The sequence below is a fragment of the Apus apus genome, chromosome 4 (assembly GCF_020740795.1).
Source record: "Apus apus isolate bApuApu2 chromosome 4, bApuApu2.pri.cur, whole genome shotgun sequence".
Lineage (NCBI taxonomy): Eukaryota > Metazoa > Chordata > Aves > Apodiformes > Apodidae > Apus > Apus apus.
This window is the reverse complement of record NC_067285.1, coordinates 5,498,665-5,519,681: the sequence shown is the minus strand read 5'-3', so window position 1 is coordinate 5,519,681 and position 21,017 is coordinate 5,498,665. Positions and strand designations below refer to the sequence as shown.

The 21,017-nt window shown below is 35.8% G+C and overlaps 1 protein-coding gene across 4 annotated transcripts in view; it reads left to right on the top strand.

Moving 5' to 3' along the window:
- The window catches only part of WDR11 (WD repeat domain 11), a 40,258-nt gene that overhangs the window by 10,118 nt on the left and 9,123 nt on the right, over nt 1-21,017 (top strand). The window contains exons 7-21 of one of the 4 annotated variants that reach the window (XM_051618879.1): nt 633-747; nt 1,758-1,953; nt 3,758-3,858; nt 5,040-5,216; nt 6,901-6,985; nt 9,063-9,169; nt 10,958-11,033; nt 12,532-12,640; nt 12,949-13,073; nt 13,468-13,615; nt 14,481-14,587; nt 15,044-15,158; nt 17,307-17,478; nt 19,085-19,193; nt 19,966-20,028. In XM_051618879.1, the coding sequence (XP_051474839.1) occupies nt 633-747; nt 1,758-1,953; nt 3,758-3,858; nt 5,040-5,216; nt 6,901-6,985; nt 9,063-9,169; nt 10,958-11,033; nt 12,532-12,640; nt 12,949-13,073; nt 13,468-13,615; nt 14,481-14,587; nt 15,044-15,158; nt 17,307-17,478; nt 19,085-19,193; nt 19,966-20,028 (1,805 nt within the window). Of the gene's footprint in view, nt 1-632; nt 748-1,757; nt 1,954-3,754; nt 3,859-5,036; nt 5,217-6,900; nt 6,986-9,062; nt 9,170-10,957; nt 11,034-12,531; nt 12,641-12,948; nt 13,074-13,467; nt 13,616-14,480; nt 14,588-15,043; nt 15,159-17,306; nt 17,479-19,084; nt 19,194-19,965; nt 20,029-21,017 lie in introns of all 4 variants that reach the window. The other 3 variants (XM_051618878.1, XM_051618880.1, XM_051618877.1) reach the window with 3 other exon arrangements.

Genomic DNA, 21,017 nt, shown 5'->3' with positions numbered 1-21,017 from the left:
GACCCACTGATAGTTGTTTTGATTAGTCCTAGAGGGTGAAAAGAAATTAGCTCACCAGGGGGAAAAGTATTTTCTGAACCAAGCATTTTTTAATTTAGTTTCTGGAGCTCTGCAGCAAAACCACTTCATTTTGTGCTGTTACAGAAGTTACCAGTGTGGAAACAGTGCTGTGGAAAAAGGACATTTCGTTCTCTGATGGTTAAGCTGCTTACACTGAAGTTAATGCTAGATCTCTGAGCATCTGCCTTTGCTTAATTAGGCAACTGTGTCTACCCTAGGGTCTTATTGAAGCATTTTGCTCTCTTGGAATCAGTAATTCTGATACCAAAAAAGACAGTTTGATTTGGTGTTTTTTTTGTTTTACTGTTTTGTGTGGGCTTTATAATATTATAGCTAAAAAGAATAAATATGGGCACATCAGTGTTGGGAAAAACTCACCAAAATAATCAAACAATTCAAATAAAAAATGTTAGTGCCTGTCTCAAGTTAATTCCATAGTTGCAAGTACTGTAGCTAAAGAAATGTATTGAATTGTTGTATTAATGGGGACATTTTTAGTGACATGCTTAATTGTATTTTGCAAATGATACAGTTTTGATAACCTGGTATAATGTGGTATTTGCTTTACCCAGGTCATTCCTTGTTTTCAGCGTGATGGGTTATTTTGCCTACATGAAAATGGTTGTATAACTTTAAGGGTCCGTAGATCTAACTGCAGTTTAACTGCAACTCCCAATGAAGAGCCAGGTATGTTTTTTGTCAGAAATATCCAGCATGAACATTGAGGCGTTTTAATTATTACTTTAACAACAATATTAACCATCACACCTCATAGAGGGTGGTGAATTACAGCCCTTCTTATAGGTTTTTTTTGTTACGTTACATTTAAATTTAGGCTGGATTCTCCCAAAATTGTTTTTGACTTTGCTGAAATTTAGTGCAAAATAAAGATAGTAATATCCTGAAAATCTTTTTATCACTAGATAATGCTTTAATTATGAAGTGGCTTAAGAGTCACATATACAGGAAAGTCTTACATAAAAGCTTATGATTGCATTCTTTTTATCTTTAAGAAAAAACATATCTTTCAGGTAAACACACAGTTTTGGAAGTAATTTAGTCAGTTGGAAGAACTGATTTTAGAGCTAAGACATGGGCTTAAATTTAGATTAAAATATAAATTATTAAACTTTTGTCTTTTTTGTGACGTGTTATTAAGAATGGCCTTTTAAATATAATGGAAGAGACTGGAAAAAAGAAGGGGGAAAAAGTCATAGTTCTGTAAATGCAATGAAGTTATTTTTTGGTTAGAGTTTGCTTAGTTTTTTTTTGTTTTGGCATTTTGGTAATTTCTGGTGAGCTGCATTACTTGCTTCCAGGTTTGCCAACAAACCAAGTTAGTTTTGGATTGTGAACAGGTGCACTTTCCACCCAGACATGAAACAGTATTTTTTTTAGATTTTCCAAGATTGATGTTGAGTAAGATATTTTAAAGACAAGGTTATAGATTTTGCAAGATTGATGTTAAGTAAGGTATTTTAAAGGCAAGGTTATATTTTGGAGAATCTTTCAGAGCTGTGTTCTGTACAGCAAGATCAGGACTGTGCAGTTTTTTAGGATGTTTCCTAGTTGTTGAACAGGAAACATGGATTTCAACCAAAGAGCTTAGTCACTCTGCAGATTTACCTCTGTTGATTGATCACATCCTTTGTCTTCCATTCTAATTGTTTGTCCTCTGTGGGACATTGATGTTACAGATCCAGACCCAGTTCAGGAGCTGATTTATGATTTAAGAAGTCAGTGTGATGCAATCAGGGTAACAAAAACAGTTCGACCCTTCAGTATGGTGTGTTGCCCAGTGAATGAGAATTCTGCAGCTCTCATAGTCAGTGATGGCAGGGTAATGATCTGGGAATTAAAATCCAGTATTTCTGGCAGAAATGTGCGTAACAGGTAATGGGATTTATTTTTCTTATCAAAGCTTCCATCTGTAACGTTGACCAGTGGCATTTAGCATTGAATTGTATTCTGAAAGCAACAGTCATGTCCCTGTGTGTATGGTAGTATGACATGTGCTGTACATGTGTATGGATGAAAGGAAGAGGAACAAAAGTGAAGGAACTGTATTTACTCTTATTTCTTTAAAAAATAATTCCATCCTAAGAAGTTGGAATAAGGAAACAAAAGATAGGAATGAATATTCACATTATTTGAGGGGAACGTTATCTTCTTTTGGCTTTCTTCAGATGATGTAATTTTCTTCAGGAATACATCCCTCACTTTCAATCACAGGAAAGGACTGCAAAATGAGCCTGGAAAGGACTACATTTTTAGTAGGGGGAGGGCTTTCTGCTAGGTTTGTGTGAATTTGACTCAGAGCTGTATAAGGCTGCACAGCAGGTGGCTGGAATATTTTTATTTTTTATATACAAAGCCTTTAGAGTTTTAGATTTTGAGCAGTCTCTAAAAATACTATGTGAAGCAGTAAAGTTCTTTAATGTGCAGTGTATTATGGTCGTGCTGCTGCAATAAACCTGTTGAATAAAATGAATAGCTTACTGCCATAAAAGAAATACAGAATTCTTAGTCGACTTCTAAATGTCAGAAATACCAGATTTTCAACACAGATCCTTTTGTTACTCATCAGTGATTTACTGGTTTTATTCTTGGTGTTCCCAAAAGTACTGTTAGATGGATTCTTTGGGATGCATATTCAAACAGCTGTTTAGGATCTGTTTGTTGCTGGGTTTTACTTCTTGGGTTCTTAGTCTCATTTCTAAAATACTGATTTTTGTCATGATTTTAAACCCAGGAAAAAAAGTAGTAATACTAATCTAAGAAGCACTTGGCCCAGAGGAGTCTGGATATGGTTGGATTGTACTGAACAGTAAAGCATATTTCTAGTTGGCAGAGTCTTTAATGGATTTGGAAAGAGTCTTCCTCCATTATCTCTTGATCCTGCTGGATTTGATGGTCTTAATTAACATTTGCACTCAGTCTATTAAAGTGAGATTTTAAAGAAAAGGCTTTATACATGCCTTAAACTGCTTTTCTGCATAGAGCTGGGTGCAGTCAGTAAGCAGACCTGTCCTCAGCCCAGCAGGACACAATGGCCAAAGCTGCAGGGGATGTTTGAGGCCATTTTAGAAGGAGATTGACCTGAAACTTGGTCACAGTCATTGGGGAAAAAAATAACACAAAAACCCGATGCAAAGATATCACACAGGACTGTAAACATAGGGGATACTGTAAGTTTCTGCTGGAGCTTTGTGTGTGCAAAGGCAATTATATTTCTTATGTTTATGTGGAAGGCAGTGCTTCAATTCTGTCATCTGGAACCTATCTAAGAAGTTTATATAGGTTAACAAAAGCCATTCCCCAAGTTTGTGAGTCTGCTCTTGAATTCTGAAACATTATGTTCCTTAGGTGTGTTCATCAATATAGCTCTAAATACTAATACACAACATATTTAGAAGCTTAGGTCCAGTTCAGAACAAGGGATCCATCAATCTGTTTTTCTGTTACTTGTGAATGTCTCTCTAAGGAAATTACATTAAACGTTGTACATTTTTGTGGGTGTTGTCTCCTGGTAGAGTCATTCATGGAAGTGTTGAGAATAATCTTCTCCAAACACACTGCAACTAGGAAGTGCTAGGAATGCTGAAAGAACAACCTGAGGGAAAACCAGCATTGAGGACCTAGGATAACGAGTGATCCAGTTTGCATTAGGAACTTGTTTTCATTTCTTTTACAGCAGTTCAAGTGCATCACCTTTGTATTCCCCAATCTCATTCTGTGGAATTCCCGTAGGAGCATTCCAAAATAAACTTCCAGACCTTTCTTTAGATAACATGATTGGTAAGAATTTCTTTCACTAATCTGCTGCTACTGATTTCTAGGGTTTTTGAATCATTGTACATCTTAGCTTATTTAAGAGCTACATATGTTAGATTTTTTTTCTATGCAATTTAAGTAGTAATTATGAAATAATAGAACTAAAGAAATTATCAAATCTTTTTGAGGATGTTATATGCTGAGGACCAATGTTCAAAGTTTGTTTTCTCTGAGGAAAAAAAGGTAATAAAAAATGGAATTTGGTCAAAACTCCATCATTTTTAAAAAGCAATCTTAAACAGCTGAAGACAATTTATCTGATGTATCCCATCCTTGTGAAATTTACTTAGCAGCCAACACTTTGGCATTGAGAAATGTTCCATAAAGATGGTTTCCTTGATGTTTTACAACTAATTTTTATTGGAAAAGTGACTAGTGCTGCTCAGAGATGCAAAGGTGCAGATTTGGATTTGGTTTGGTAAAAGTTGTGTATATGCTGAGTGAAGGCAGCTCACCACTGTGAGGGGTTCTTTTGCATTTTAGCTTGTGTGTTGAAAGATGGCACTTAGGGCATGTTTCTTGTCTTACCTACATTTCCTGTAGTCATTGACATCAAGCTGGTGTTATTTTGTACCTCACAACACTTGGACTGGTACAGCTGGCTGCAGAATATATATATATATATAAAATATATATGTATAGAACAGTGGAATTACTTTTTTGTGCCCATCTTCTATCTTGTATCTGAGGAATTAATTCACTGTATTTCTAGGAGTGAATTGCACTCAGGTTTTGCTGTGCTGAGTTACATCTCCCTAAGTCTTTGAATTGGTCTAATAATGTTAAAATATTTGTAACTAACTTTAAAAAAAAACACAAAACAACAACTAAAACAAAAGGAGAAAAATAAAATAGGAACTACCCTTGAATTCTAGAAGAAAACTGAAATGGTTGCACTTTTTTTTCGCTCTTCCTGTTTTTTTTTTTTTCTTCTGTGTCTGAGTGTTAGGAAAGAAGGTTAGTATTGGAGAAAAAAGTTTTATGATACAGACATAAACAGGAAGGAATTCTTCTTTAAATAAAACTTGCTAGCATGTATGTTAAGTTACTTGTAACTTTTGTTTTCTAAACTCCTGCATCTGATAACTTCCTGTAACATCTCAGATGAAAATTTAATACTAACAAGTCCTTTTGGTTTTAAGCAGGGCAAGGCACAATTGCTGGAGAAGAACAGTTAAGAAGCTCTTTTCTACAAGAAGTGCACCTCAAATTTCTGCTGACTGGGCTTCTTTCAGGACTTCCTTTGCCTCCTTTTGCTATCCGCATGTGCCCGCCTCTTACAACAAAAAACATCAAACAATATGAGCCAATTCTTGCTGTTGGTAAGTATCCTGATTAATTTATTGGTTGCTCTGAAAATATTAAGTTCTAAATTTAATACAGATACAGTTACTAGCAAAAAAAAAATAATAAATCTACATTAAGTCTATGTTACTCATCACAAATAGTGGCCCTCATATTGATTTGCATTGAGAATCTTTGGATATTCTCTTTTTTACTGCCCTGGGTTGAAGTATTGCTACCTGAAAAATTGCAATATATTAGCAAGTTTGTATTTATCCTTTCATTTACTATGCTATTGGTCCACTGATTCCCTCAGCATTTTACATGCTGCTCTGACTTAATTATGGCTATCACTAAATATGGACCTTCTGCAGCACTGCATTTGTAGAATAAGTTAACTTAACAGAGACTGTACTTTTGTTATGAGGTAAGTACCTAAACATATACTTAAAGCACATTATTTTTCCTTAATTAATCTATTCTGTCCTATTAAAAATGCAGTTAACTCCTCTAGATATTCCAACAGTTGCCAGTGAGCAACTCTTGAGGTTTTCCTGTTTAAATCTGGCCTTTCTGGTATGCTGTTGCAGACCACATCAGGGATTTCACAGTGTAGCCACGCAGGCTGCTGTCTTTCTCTGCAGTCAGTGAACTGGATCAGTAGGCACAGAGATGCTGTAATGTAAAGATTGGAGCAGGTTGTAAAATCAGACCTCAGTATCTGGGTTGTTCAAAGATGCTCTTGGAATGCCTAAGATAACAGTTGATTCTTGGCTGCTCAGTCAAGGCTGTGCCTGTCACAAGTCAAACTTGGGAGTTTTTTTGTTATTCTTAAGGTTTCCTGTGCTGTAGAGCCTTAGGTTTTTGGACAGGGTGGTGAGGGGATTGCAAAAGTGAACATTATGCAGGAGTTTGCAAAGAGGATCTCACTCCAGTAATGAAAATGCCATAATAATGCATGTACATGTATATATGCAAGTCTTGTAATACTTCTGTTATTACTGAGCTAAGAGTGCCATCCTTAGTTGTGCTCTGATTACATGAAGTGATGCTACTAAAATGTCATTTTTGTTTTTATATAAGCTGTAGCTATTAAAGCAGGTGAATTATAAAGATTAGGAAACTAACAGGTAGATAGGAAGTGCATTTGCAACAAGGTCTGGAGCATTCTAGACTTAAGGTACCTGAGTGGCTCTTTAGGTATCCATTGTTGTATTTATTAAAGTTAATATGAGTGTAAAGAAAAAAGAAAAGGAAAAATAAGTCCTAGCAGTGTTTAATAGAAAATTGTACCTTTCAGTGTTTCAGAACGTATTTGATCTGATCAAAGGTAATAGCTGCTAAGTTACTGATTTATAATTTGAATGAGGTTATTATTTCAGAAATGAGAAAGCAGAATTGCTTGAATGATTCAGTAAAATTTACCCATGTTTCTCTCCTGGCATTAATGGGTGGTTAACGTTTAATATTCTTCCTTGAGGCATTTATTCCTCTTGAGTAATCAAAATAAATTTCTCCTGCAACTGGGCATGTTGTGAAAATGCCAGAAGAATGAACAGATTTTCCACATGGTCTACAAATAAGTCCAGGAAAATGGATTTCACTGGCTACAGAGAACTTTGGAGGGTTTAATGTTTTGGGGTTTAAGCACTAGAAATCAAAATACCTTTGCTAAAAGTTTAAGTTACAGGTGTTTTGTTTTTTTTTAAACACTCTTTATAGGTACAAGTAATGGCTCTGTCCTGGTGTTTCATCTTACAAGTGGACTCTTACACAAAGAGTTAAGCATCCATTCCTGTGAAGTCAAGTAAGATTTTAATTTTAATTCCTACTGTAATCCTTCTAGGAGACAAACATTAAAATGTCTAACTAACATACCAGCAAAATGGGTGTCTTTACTCGTTGTTAATAATTCTCAAGGAAATTGCCTGTTGAGTAGTCTGAACCAGTATCTCTGGTATGTATAAGCTGTAACACTGTCAAAGTCAAACTTAGGTTGAATTGGAGCTGTGCCTGCTGATCTAAGATGCATCAACTGCATCCAGTTTCCTTAGTGCATTGAGGCTGGAAGCAGCAGCAATGCTTCAGAGCACACAGAGAGGAAAAGTCAATCAGGCTATTACTAGGAGCATAAGTGAGAGGAAAAAACAGGTAGAGACTGTGAGCAGGAGGTCAGACTTCCTTCCTTCAGGAATTGCAGAGAAATGCAATTAATTCTAGCTACTAAGAGAAATTAGAAGAACCGTAATATAACTAAATCTGATACCTGTTCTGGCTTTGAAGTGGAGCAAGATGAGAATGATAAGGCATCTTCCAAGCTGAGAGTATATTTGAGACATGTATATAAAGTGCCTGCAGTGTTGCCTCTAGTTTAGTGAAAGTGATGCATTTGCAATGCATCTCACTGAGACTTCTGCTTATTCTGGTAGATAATTGACCAGAGCAGTGCTTCTCACTGTTTAGCACTGAAGCTCAGCAAGACCAAGGTTGCAACAGCTTTTTAATTTTTAAATCTAAAATCTCAGTGACTGTAACAAGAATGTGCATGGCCTGCAGACACAACTTGGAAATGACTGCATTACATCCAAGTGTGAACTGTTGCATTGAATTTGTTACCTCCTTAAAAAAAAACTTCCCTCATGGAGAGGAAGATGAATGAGAAGTAGCCACCATTTATGTTGCTCAGGTGTTGGTGTGCTGGACTTATTTCTGTGCATTAGTAAATAAGTGTTGCCTGAGAAGTGGAAGGAGTGTTGCAATGAAGTCCTGGGTGTTTGGGATTGAATTACTGAAGTCTCCATTACAGGATGTACAATTATCTCAGATGTACCATGTTCAGTGCTTAATTGTAATTTCTTTTTCTTAACTGTGCTCTTCCTAGAAAATAAAAACTTGTTCCATTGCTGCCATTCGTTTTTGGACATGTAGACCATACAAATACATTTGAAGTATAAGGAAAATTCTTTGTAAATAATGAAATTTGAAGCTGAGAGTATTTTCTGATAAGATGAATGAGATTTAATACAGTTTTCTCTAAGATACAGGTTTATTTCCTGATTTACCTTTCCCCTTTTCTTATAATTCTTATAATTAATTTGAGTACCTGCTGCCTTGTCATAAAGTTACAACAATCCATTCCCAACTAGAAAAGTAATTTGTGTTTTTATCTGCTTCAGTACACTCTGTAATTTGTTTGCATTAGAGACATTAGTCAAAATGACTGAATCTTACCCCTGAAGGAACTGGGAAAAGTTGAATGTATAGAATCACTCAATTTAATATTTTTACAGTTGAATGTAACCCTTAATTCTAGCAGACAAAGGTGTTTTATTAGGAAGTTTTGCAAAAGGAGATACTTCAATAGGGAATTATTTTATTTTTATTTTATTTGATTGGATGGTTGGACTTGATGATCTTGAAGGTCTTTTCCAATCTTGGTGATGATTCTATGATCGACTTCATGTCTCCTCTCTCTGGATGGAAAGAATCACAGCTCCCCACTCTACTAGCTACAGGAATATTTTTCTGTATGCTGATAATTTGAGTTATTTGTAGTTCTTCCCCTCTGATAAGCCAGTGCTTTTCATCCACTCTAGTGCTGAGTATCTCTGAGGGATTTTCCAAAAATTACTAGTGTTTCTTTCTCACTTACATGTTTATTTTAATCAAAGAAGAACCAGTCTAGTCTGAAAAAGAAACTATAATTTAATTTGGGAACTTTATATTTACATTATAGTTGCCTAGCTTCTTTTAATGCCTAAATATAGTGTTTTCAAATTGAAGAATATGCATGAATAAAAAAAATACTGTTCTCAATCCAGGCTATTCTCTAGCTGTTCAGGTACTTTGGCTAATATACTGCATGTACTCTCTTCTGATGACAGGGGAATTGAGTGGGTAAGCTTGACTGGGTTTATTTCCTTTGCCACATCAACACCAAACAACCTGGGGCTAGTAAGGAATGAGCTGCAGCTGGTGGACCTACCAACAGGTTAGTATTCCCTGAGAAATTCCTACAAGAGACTGATAGATTTGTTGGGGAGTAACAGGCTGAAGTTCTTACCGTTTTTTTTCTTCTGTTGTCATGACAAAATAGAATAATTAAGAGGAGTTTTAACTGCTTCTGCTCTTCTGTCCTTGTGATACCATGTAATTTTTTCCACCTGATGCTCTACAGACAGTCTTGAAACAACATCTTTGCAGAGCTATCTGTGGCTTGGACTTACTAAAATAATGTGTCAGCTGGAGGAATGGGAGCATTCACACTGCCTGAGTATTAGTGGTGTATCTTGTTCACAAAATTCATCTATTTCCAAATATCACAGTCTACACTCCTTGTTTTGTGAGCACCTGAAATAATGTTGAAACATTGATTGCAATTTGTAGCAGCAACAGATAATTTTTCAAGGATGCGTGGCCAGAATTTTGAGTATGTGTATGAACATAAAATGGATATTTTAATAATGAAATTGGATACTTGTATAAAGAATTGGAAGGGCTAAATATAAAAAACTTTTAAAAATTTACAATTGATAGTGAAACAGATTATGTGTGTTTCTCAACTACTCTGGCCTTATAATGGGTGGAAGATGAGACAGACCAAAATAGGAAGCTCTTCTATAATTTTAAATCATTTTTGAATGGGAAAACCTGGAGCCATTTAATTTCTAATGGAAGAGCCTTAATTTTGTAACACGTGGCTAATTCTGAGTGGCTTTAAGTAGCATAAGGGGATCTTTTATTTTTTTTAAGCTTATGGAAAAGACTCAGTTTTTTGTATTTACAGGGTGCTGCACAAAGAGGCTCTTCTTTTCACATAATAATATTGTAACTTTTTGTTCTTGAGAATGTCTTTTGTTCATTTGTTTAAAATGAAAACAGAAAAGATACTGTACTTTGTGTAATTCCTTTCATGTAAAATGGGATTTTGATTTTTCACTCAGCTATTAAATCACTATTGAAATGTTTATAAGAGGCTTTGTATTTCTGCAGGCAGCCAAGTTCCAAGTAAGTGTGGATCCCTGACAACTTAGCGTATGTTTTACTTAAAAAAATGTGACTTTTCCTCTTTTAAAACTTACAAGAACTCATTTAACTGGTTGTTGGGTCTTCCATCACTAATTAACCCAACTTTCTGTTTTAGTTCTAGGAAAGCTGTGCTGATTTGTATTTACTTCATGAACACGTTGACAAAATTCTTATTTAAGTGTCTGAACAGCAATAAGGAAAAAAATTCAGAGGGTGTCTTCACTTGTGAAGAAAATAGAGCTAGAAGGTTTTTCTGTAGCCTGGCCTTTGACATGGCAGCTCTAATTAACATTTTTGAGAACTGAATTCATTCACATAATTGGCACAAGTGATTTAGCTGTGAGCAGCCATTGAGTGGCTTAAGTTTGAAAATTCGCATTTTCCTTGAAATCTGAGGAAAATGGAACACTTGCATAGGAGATGCTGTGGTACCCTGGGGTTTGTAGACCATTCTTTATTTTAGTGACATGTATAACACCTTTAATTCTGCAGTACTTCATGCAGGTGGGTGAAAATTTTCTTGGGGATAAGATGATAAGTTCTTAGGGTTTATTCTTTCATCTGGAAAGAGAGAATGTGTCTGGTAAGTGTAGGATGAGTTAGCATTTCACCATGGAAATCATAGATTCATCATGGAATGCTCTCAGATTCTTTTTGTTTACAAACATCATAGTTTATAAACTATTTCTACATATATATTTGGTTTAGTAACTATTTCTGTTTCCCCTCTCTCTGTTGTTTTTGTGTCCAGGCAGGAGCATTGCATTTCGTGGGGAGCGAGGCAACGATGAGCCAGCTATTGAAATGATAAAGGTGTCTCATTTGAAGTAAGTAGATCAGCCTTGTGAAGTTTTTACATTTCACTGTACTGCATGAAGACCCTCATGACTTCATAGAAATAATTGAAGTTCCAGGAAAAAACACTCCAGAGGGTACAGAAAAATATGTAACAGCATGAAGAGAAAAATACCTTAGAATATTAGCTCAAAGTGCAAAAACTGTGAATGTTTCTGTGGGTGACTTTGTCACTTCAGGATCCAATCACATTGCAAGATCAATCATTTATATTTTAGTTCTTTTTTTATTTTGCATTCACTGAGCAGACATTTTTCTATCAGGGAGAATAAAAGTGCTGAACAATTTTTGTCTAGTCTGATTATACTGTGAGTTAATTCCCTTTTCTGTAACTTAAGCCTTACTTAAAATTCGAAGATTGTCATTAAAGTTGTGATGATTTTTCAGGTGTTACTAATTTTTCTATGTATTTCACACCTTTATGATGATTTTCTACTGGAAAACCAGGTGTGAGGTATAGTAATTTGAGAAATCAGCTGATAAATGACCACCTTGCTTATCATCAAATCCTACTTATTTTGAGATCAAGCCTGTGACAGGAGACCCTGGTCTTTATAGTATCAAAAATAACAGCAGTAGAACTCTTGTGAGATTGCTGTACTTCCCTGTGTAAATGAAATTATGATGTAGAATTTAATAAAGCATTTTCTGTAAGTTGAAAAAATAAAAGAAGAAATTATTTACACTGAAGGAAAAATATTAAAGTTCTGTGGCTTGCATGGGAATATTTTCAGAAGTATATATGTGCTCCAGAGGATTTGGAAGAGTCCAACCATATAATGGTCTTATTAATACATTAAAAATTAAGAACAGCTGTGACCTTAGATGAAGAGACTAGAATGCTAAGTGAGAACAATAAAGGAATGTTCATTTGAATAGAGATGAATGCAGTTATGAAGAGTAGCTGCAGAACCTCTCTGTATTTTCAAGTTACACATGAAAAGTGGTAGATGGAAGGTGTTCTACTCATCTAGCTCCACAGATGAAAGGTCTAAAGATGTGAGTGACAAGTGGTTTAGTGTAAGAGGTTTTTATGTTCATTTATCACTGGATTAGGCACTTGGCATGTCTGGAGTAGAGAAAAAAGTCAGTCCAACCTACAGTCTTGGTTGTCTTTCTGATACCATGTGGAGTCATCAGCTTGGGCTGAATAGATCTAAATCAGAGGTGCTGCTGCTTTGTCTGCATTTACTCCCTTGTCTCCTTACAGTAATTCAGCAGCACCCCCTGACAGAAATTTCCAATTCTTTTAGCTTTCAACAATGTCTCCTTTCCAGACAGACTCTTTTGCACCTCTGTCTCAAGGAAGTCACAAGCTTTGGAGTGGGATTTGAGCCAAATTCATTTACTCTGCCTTGTGTCAGTTTTGAGGGATTCCAGAGTGCTGATATGAACAACACCTGTGAAGTGGAATGCTCAAATTAAAATGGAATGCTTACTTTTGATGCAGTAAATTCTTACTTGTTTTAGGCAATATCTAGCTGTAGTATTTAAAGACAAACCACTGGAGATCTGGGATGTCAGAACATGCACTTTGCTCAGAGAGATGTCTAAAAACTTCCCTACAGCGACCGCTTTGGTAAGGAATAAAGTCTGCTTATTAAGTGTATATGTTGAGATAGTGTAAAAACCTATGAAGGATTTTTGCAGCAGCTTGTTACTGTTTCTAGCATACAGATAAGTGCTTTCACCCTTCAGTTTTCATCTGTCTTTAAACAGAGGCAAAAAAAAATGAGGTACTTGGGGAGAAATCTGATCTGCCCCTTGCGGGGAGGTATCATACAAAGCAATCTTAATTGAAGTCATGGTAATTAAACAGAAAAATCCACAGTAAATTCAGGGAGTAAACATTTGTCTGTTCCATTTTTCCTGGACAATTTTTTGCAGGAATGGTCACCTTCTCATAACTTAAAAAGCCTGAGGAAGAAGCAGTTAGCAGCCCGTGAGGCCATGGCCCGACAGACGGTTGCATCAGATACTGAAGTCAGCAGCGTAGAATCTTCTGTTATCAGGTATTTTTAAATTCTGATTTAATGCAACTCTGTAGCAGTTGTTTGTCAGCTGTGTGCCATTGTTCCACAGAACACAGTATTTTGGAACTGATTCTTGAATACATACCAGGCACACAAATTTATGGGCCTCCCTTTAGCTTTCAGATGTCAAGATTTACTGCTGAAAGAGAAGCAGTATGTCTGTAGCAGTCCTTTACTTACTTGGTTCTTGAAGAAGAGCTCTTACTTGCCCCCTGAACGTTGCTGCAAGCATATAAATGAGTTAACTGTTGCTTCTGACAAATTGTTTTGAAGGAAACATAAGTTTTTGTGCTGCTTCTGTGCATTAGTTAGGAAGAACTTGCCTTGCAATTCTAATTTCAAGAAAGAAGTACTCATTGTATTTCCTCTAAAGCTTGTTACAGGAAGCTGAGAGCAAATCGGAGCTGAGCCAAAACATTTCTGCCAGAGAGCACTTTGTGTTTACAAGTGCTGATGGGCAAGTTTATCATCTCACAGTAGAAGGAAACACAGTAAAAGACAGTGCAAGAATTCCTCCTGATGTGAGTTCCAGTTTTCTATATCATTGATGCTTTAATTTTTTTCTTAGCTGTGATTGCCAGCAGAAGAAACGTGGATATGCATTGTAGTGGCAAGTGGTCATTGATGTAGTTGTTTGAAATATGAACTAAAAGTTGCAACTTTAAAGCCTGTATAAATTCTTTTTTCATGTTCTTACAGTTTTTTCTACTGAAAACAGTGTTGAAATAAATTCTTTCTTTACAAGTTGGAATCTTCACAGGCCCTGATTTGCTTTCTGAATAAAGGATATGAATTATTTTTAAGAATTTTAGCAAAGCATATACAAAAAGCTTGAATAACAAAAAGGATGTTACTGAAACATGTTTATGTGCTGTTAGTTGAGTTTATCTTGCATCATGAGGACTTGAGTGGGCCAGAGCGCTCTTCTGTGAAATTTAAATTTGTTTTATTTTCCCAGTTACTCTGAAGAACAATCTTTGATGTTTTGTTTTTTTTAATTATTTTTTCTTGTAGAGTTTGATAAGTTGGGCTTAGAAATAGGAATTGTTCTATTTTTGTTTCCTCCTTTACAATATGCTAGTGCTGTGTGTAATAAGGTCTGGCATGTTGGTGTTTCCTTGCAACAAAAGACAGAAAAGTGATTTGCATTGGTTTAAACCCAACATTTCTTAGAAAGAAATGTCTTTTGAAGCATATTGAAGCAAATATGACTGCTTTGATAAGAGCTTATTATATTCAGTAGAATTGTTTCTGGTTTAACTGAGCAGAATTTGGTCTATCATGTAATTTAATGTTTAAAAAAGTAAATACTAATGTAGAAATGTTTGTTCCTGTGTTTGCCTCTATTAATCACCAGGTTTTATTCTGCTTCTTTAACATTTCCAGGGAAGTATGGGTAGCATTACATGTATTGCCTGGAAAGGGGATATCCTGGTTCTTGGAGACGTTGATGGAAACTTAAACTTCTGGGATTTGAAAGCAAGAGTATCCAGGTGTGACTGCAAATAAAGTTGATAAGATAATCATAAGTTCCTGAGTTTTAGAGTGTTTTTGCCCTCCTAATTTTTGTTGTTCACTGTAGCAGGACATTGGTGATGCTTGAGGGGAAAAATGCAAGTATTTGGAAATAAAATTTCAAACAGTTCTCTGTTTCATCTTTTGTTTTTTCAGATCAAGTAACATTTTATGAAAGTTTTTAAAACAGCCAGTTATCTTTCTTATGTTAAATCTTCAGTAGCTTCTGACAAAATGTGCCCTATTTATTTCAATCTTTCTAGTTTTCATGATAATTTGGATAGTCATTTGTGTATGTGTGTATATATATATCTATCTATCTATCTGTTTTTCTCCTTAATCTGTACAAAACAATCTGCAGTGTTAAGGATTTAACTACCCATAGAATTAAGTATAGAATGAATTATACTAACCTTGTACTTTTCTTTTCTTAGGGGGATTCCTACACATAGAAGCTGGGTGAAAAAGATACGTTTTGCCCCAGGGAAAGGTAATCAAAAACTTCTTGCAATGTACAACGATGGAGCAGAAATTTGGGATTCAAAAGAGGTAATTGTCTGATATTTTGATATATGCAAAATGCCCAGTTACTTCTGAAAATCAGAACAATTGGAGATAAAGATTTACTTGGTCATGATTTCTTGCTGACAGTCGTATAATAAAGTTGTATAGCTTTTCTCAGAAGACTTCTAGTTCCTATAAAGCATTTTTAAGCTGTCATCCATGAAATGTACCTTTCACTCATAAAGCTGTCAGTGTCTCTGAGATACTCCCTTGTCATTCTCTTGTAACGTGTTTGTGGCAGACATTCAAAATTTAATGAGGTTGCCTCAATCTTAGAATTTAATCTGTGGACAAGAGAGTATTTTTACTACAGGTTTCTTAACTACTGTGCATATTAAAGAGTATGTATTCTTCAGTGCACAGATTTAATTTCTTAGGAAATACCAGAAAGGTAGACACTTGTTAATTACTGTTGTCTACCTTCTCGTCTTACTTAGAAATTATGTAGCAGTGTTCAGAAATCTTTTGGGATTTGCTTCATAGATCTTTCAGGGCATTATAGGACCGTGGGGAAGGAGATAATTTCTTGTGTTTTAGCTTAGCTCCCTGGAGTATGTTCAGGCTCTGAGGGTATGAAACAGGAATTTTAACTTTCTTCTGTTAACTATTTAGTGAGGGCCAGTTCCTAACTCAGACACTTAATTTGATCAGTATGGAACTGTCCATTGAAGAACTGGACAGTGTATACAACAAACAAATGTGACTTATACAGGCAGAGTAGAATGCTACCCCATGGGTCTCTCCTTCAAGAATATTTTAATAGTTTTGGTGCCAGGGGATACTCCTCCTACAGCTCTTCCCTCTCTTTTTTTCTGGGACAAGAGAAAGAGTTTCCTACATGAAAGCATTAAAAATTCATTTACATTTTCAGCTGAAAATATTTTAGAATATCTGTTTAAGTATTTTACAGTCTCAGTCCTGTTACCCATATAATCCTCTCCTTAGGATTCCACCTTTGCATACAGTCAGTTGTCTGAAATTCCCACATTTGTCTCTAATTCCCGTAGTGCTAAGAGCTATCATGCTGTAGGGCAACACACCTCTCTAGCTCTATGCTTTGCTCCAGAACAAGTGAAAGGAAGCAGCAGAATGTTGATTACAAATATAAACTTTTGTAATGTTCTGTGCTGCTACAGAAGGGCTACAAGATGTCTTAACTACTAACCTGTAGTTAAAAGTGCAGTTCAGAAGGTGTTGCAGAATGGCTTGAGCAGCAGGGCCATGGGCCCCTGCTATCTCCTCGAGAGGCCTTGAGAGTGTGGCACAAACAGCAGCTGTACAAGCAATCTCTTTTTTTAGCCTAACACAAGTATAAACAATCTCTGTTAGCTTGAACTAACTCAAGGACAAGGTAGAGAAGTAGAATGATAGAAAACAAGGAAGAACCCTGGAACTCAGATGTGTGTTATTATCCAGTAAAATCACCGCAAGTAGTTGCCGTCCAGTGAAATCACTACAAGTAGTTACTATCCAATGAACTCACTATGCGTGGTTACTATCCAATGAATTCACTACATGTAGGTTTGGAAAAGGGTATAAAAGTAACACTGTGTATTCAATAAATCGAAGCTTGCTTTATCAATCACATTGATTCTGGACTGCTTGCTTCCCTCGCCGCCGGCAAGAAGGTTTTTTTAATACCTGTTTTGTTTGTGGACAAGAAATAATCCTATTTCCACCATATTATGTTAATAGCATGTCTGAATCTATTTCTAGACAACAGTATTTAGCAAGAAAGCATGTGATTATGAAGACCATGAGTTAATTAACTTCCCCCTTCATGCAAATGTGCTAGATGAGGGACTGGAATTAAAGAGGCAATGTAAATTTCCACCAGTTTACCAGGGAAATTTCCTGTCATAAAAGATAACAAAAAGGCAACTGTACAGCTGTGCTGGAAAGGATCTTTTCTCAGCTCTGAGTTGGGAAAAAGTATCGTTTCAGGGCGACCACGTGACCTCCTCCAAGGTTTCTAAATACCCTGCTGTCCAGAAGAGACCATAATGAGAATGATTTATGACTGAGTTCACTTTTTATTGCAAATTTTGTGGTTAGCCTCGTGGGCGCGTGACAGAATCTCGCCCTGTGTGATGGGGAGCCTACTAAAAATGAAAAACAACTCCACTTTTCAAGGTGCAGATGGTGAGCAGCTTAAGAAGCGGGAGAAACGTCAATTTCCGAATCCTGGATGTGGACTGGTGCACCTCAGACAAGGTGGTCCTGGCATCAGATGATGGGTGCATTAGAGTTCTCGACTTGTCCATGAAACTGTCGTGTTTCAGAATGGATGAGCAGGACTTAATAGGTATGTGGATTCCTTTTCTGGTGTTAACTGCTTGATACTTCACTCTGAAAGTTGGCCATAAAAATGTTCAGCACTTCTGTTTGAACAAAGCGTCATCACAGGTAGAGGATTAGATGTCGCTGTAGTAGTTTTCATAGATTAATTTCATGCAGATTAAATTTTTAGGCTCAGGTCGTATGGGTATTCTTTTTTTTTTTTTTTTTTTTTTCCACAGGCTCCATCTCCTAAATAAGCTGTACATTTTAATCTCCGAAATGGAATATAACTTAAGAAAATAAGAGCTTTTCGACCAGGTGTCTAGCAAGTTGACCTAGAAAGCTTTGGTACACCCATTAGGGGTCAGAACCTACATCAGTGATCATTCATTATATCATTTTGAAACTTCTGTTCATGTGTTTAAAAAAGTCTTTTCTGATACTTCCAGATATCAAAAGCAGTTTGAGCAGTTTGCAAACTGACTTACTGCTTTTCAAACCAGATTTTTCCACTGAACTCTAAAATAGTGATGTTAGTGCTGTTTCACCTGTGCCATGTGTTTAAGTAGGGAATTTAAATACTTAACTATTTAAATCGTTAACTACATTTTTCTATTTTTTGTTATCAGTGTTCCAAATAACTGCTTTTGTTTTGGTCTTTTGTGGGCAGTCCTGCCTTTACTCATACTGTGTCCTTAGAACATGAAGATTTTGATTAAGACACATGTAATAAACAAGACTGTGATGTGGGACCTGTGGTGTGGGATGTTTGAGGAAACACATGATTTATCACAGCTACTTTTCCTATCAAATAAATGCTCTGTAATAATAAGCTGTAAAAATTAATGTTCTAAACCTAAGCACACTGAAGTGAGGATATGCCAGGGTTAAGGTTGCCTGTGATTTAGCTGTCATCCTGCCTTTACACTGTGGTAATGTTTTACCTGCAAAATCCCATTTACAAGATTCCTACATAATTCAGTGCATAGGAAGTACAGGGAATTGCTGACTATTTAATAATGTAGCTGGTTGGTACTTGTTTTATTCCTAAGCCCCTGGATAGAATTTACTGCATATGATCCAAACCTTGTAGGAATACAGGCTTACTGGCTTTTAAATTTGTACAACAGGTAGTACTATAATTTTAATCTTCTTTGCTAATGTATACATGTATTAACCTTCACAGCATCCTTTTGGGGTGATGGGTATTAATCCTTGGATTATACTGTAGAAACTGTGATGGCAAAGTAAAGCTAAACCATACGTTACGGTACATTTTTGTCTAGCTGTACCTGTATTCCAGCATGTCCTTGTAGCAGCAATACCCATCACACACAGCACTCCTGAATGCCAGTGTAATGTATTCCAGGAGACTATGGCTAAATTCAATATGGAATGTCCTGAGATTCTCATTTGAGCATGGTTGATAACCCTGTGCCTTCTAGAAAATGTTTTTGCTTGAGTGTAAAGATAAGCTTTTATGTCTAGTAACCCATGCTGTGTATATGGGAAGACTGTGATTTATGGCTTTCTTCTGGTGCTTGCAAACAAGGTAGTACATTCTATGTTGTCTGAACGCACTGTTATTGCACATTATCCACTCAGCAATGAATCTCTTCCTTTTGTTTCAGAACCTGCATGGTGTCCCTATCTGCTTGTTCCAAGGGCTTCATTAGCTTTAAAAGCCTTCTTGTTGCATCAGCCATGGAATGAGAAGTATTCTCTAGATATTACAAACATGTAAGAAGAAATATATATTTATGTATAAAATAGGGTTTTTTTGTTGTTTTGTTTGTTGTTTTTCAATCCTGCATCTTTCATTAGTCTTTCTGTGACAATAACTGTTAGATGTGTAAGTTTCCTCACTCTTTGGGCCAGTCAAAAAGATAATAGTTTCACTATTACTAAAAGTAATAGGTAGAAAAGGTTTTAAGGTCATGTATTTTATGTCTGACCTCCGGTAGCCCTGGGCTATTGAAAACTGCTGGTTACTTTAAGGTACTGACAATATTTTTATGCAATTTACAGTTTAAATTACTTCACAGAACAGCTCAGTGTTGTTGAAGAAGTTAATGTAAGAATAGTCAGAGATGGTTCCTGAAGTGTAACTGCAAGTGATAGTCTAACAGGCATTTCTTTACTCTACTTGAGTCATACTTCTCATAGTAGGAGCACCTTTCTGTGTTCTTCATTGTGTTTCTATCCTGTTGGTGGTCACATAATAATGGGACAGGCCTTGTCACTTGGACTAATTTTAAGGTTAATGCATAAAAGAAAAGTAGGAGAAAGATTTGTGGCACTGACTCTGGTTGAGAAAAAACAAAGTCTTTCATTACTGTTTTGGAACTAATAGCTAGACAAAGAATCTTGCATGAGTAAGCTCACCATATGAGAGAGAGTTTCCATGTGTGCTCTTGTGTTTTTGTACTGCCAGTAATACTCTTTCAGATAATTTTGTCTTTTATTAATACAAGAAACTTTTTTCTTCTTTTTTTTTTTTTGGTTAATCCAGTGATTATCCAGAGAATGAAAATATTAAAAACCTTCTTCAAGAGCAGTTGAATTCATTGTCCAAGTAAGAATTTTTCTATTCATGTTTGAATAAGCTGGTGAATTCAGAGAAGGCAAAAAGAGACATTTGTGGCAATTCACAACTCACTGAAGAACAAATGCATTTTGCCTCTCAAAAGATAAGCTTAAGTAATGACAGCCTTTATTTTAGGCAGTTCATTTTTTATGTAACCCTTAAAGTGGTGCTTTATTCATTTTGTTGAGTATTTTAAGTTTTTATTTCTATTTTTTCTAACTAAAAATAAACCATAACACTATCTCAAAAATATTATTTTAAATAACTAAACTACCTCAAAGTAATGTGTTAAATACTGACTCAACAGTCAAAATTTTGCTATTCTGAATATATAAAGTGTGATGGAAGTCAGTATTGAATTTTTAACATTGACTTACCATAGTAGCAACTGATAACAAGAGTTTTAAAGCTACTGATTAATGATAGTGTGTAATTTGTAATTGACCAGTGAGCATTGGTAGTTTTTTTTAGACAATACTTCTCTGTGATGTCTTTGCTGTTGGTCCAGACTGGACTGGAAACTGCTATTTCCAAACATTCTCAATGTTTGTTTAGATATTTAAGCTCTGAGGAAGACAATTTTAAAAAGATTTAATTGATTATATGCTTCCAGAGTAATGTCTGTGCACATTGCTTTGCTTACACAGGAAACAACTTCGTGTTCCATTTCAATGATGAAAAGAATATTTGAAGCTATTAAAGAGAAGTTTTCCCCTTTTCCTTTTGTCGTTTCACTTAGTAGGAGGGAAAAGATAACAGCATAATTCTATCCAGTCTCAAATGTATGTAGAAAACCTAAATTCATGCATGTTGGATCTCTTATGCCAGGGCATTATGTAGTTGCAAAATTTTTTTTAATTAATTAATCTTGGAAGGTGTAGAATCACTCCAGACTAATTTATAGCTTCGTATACACCCTTGTGGTGGTTCCCTTTATTACAGAAATAAGGAGTTCTTGACAGACTCACTGTCTGTAT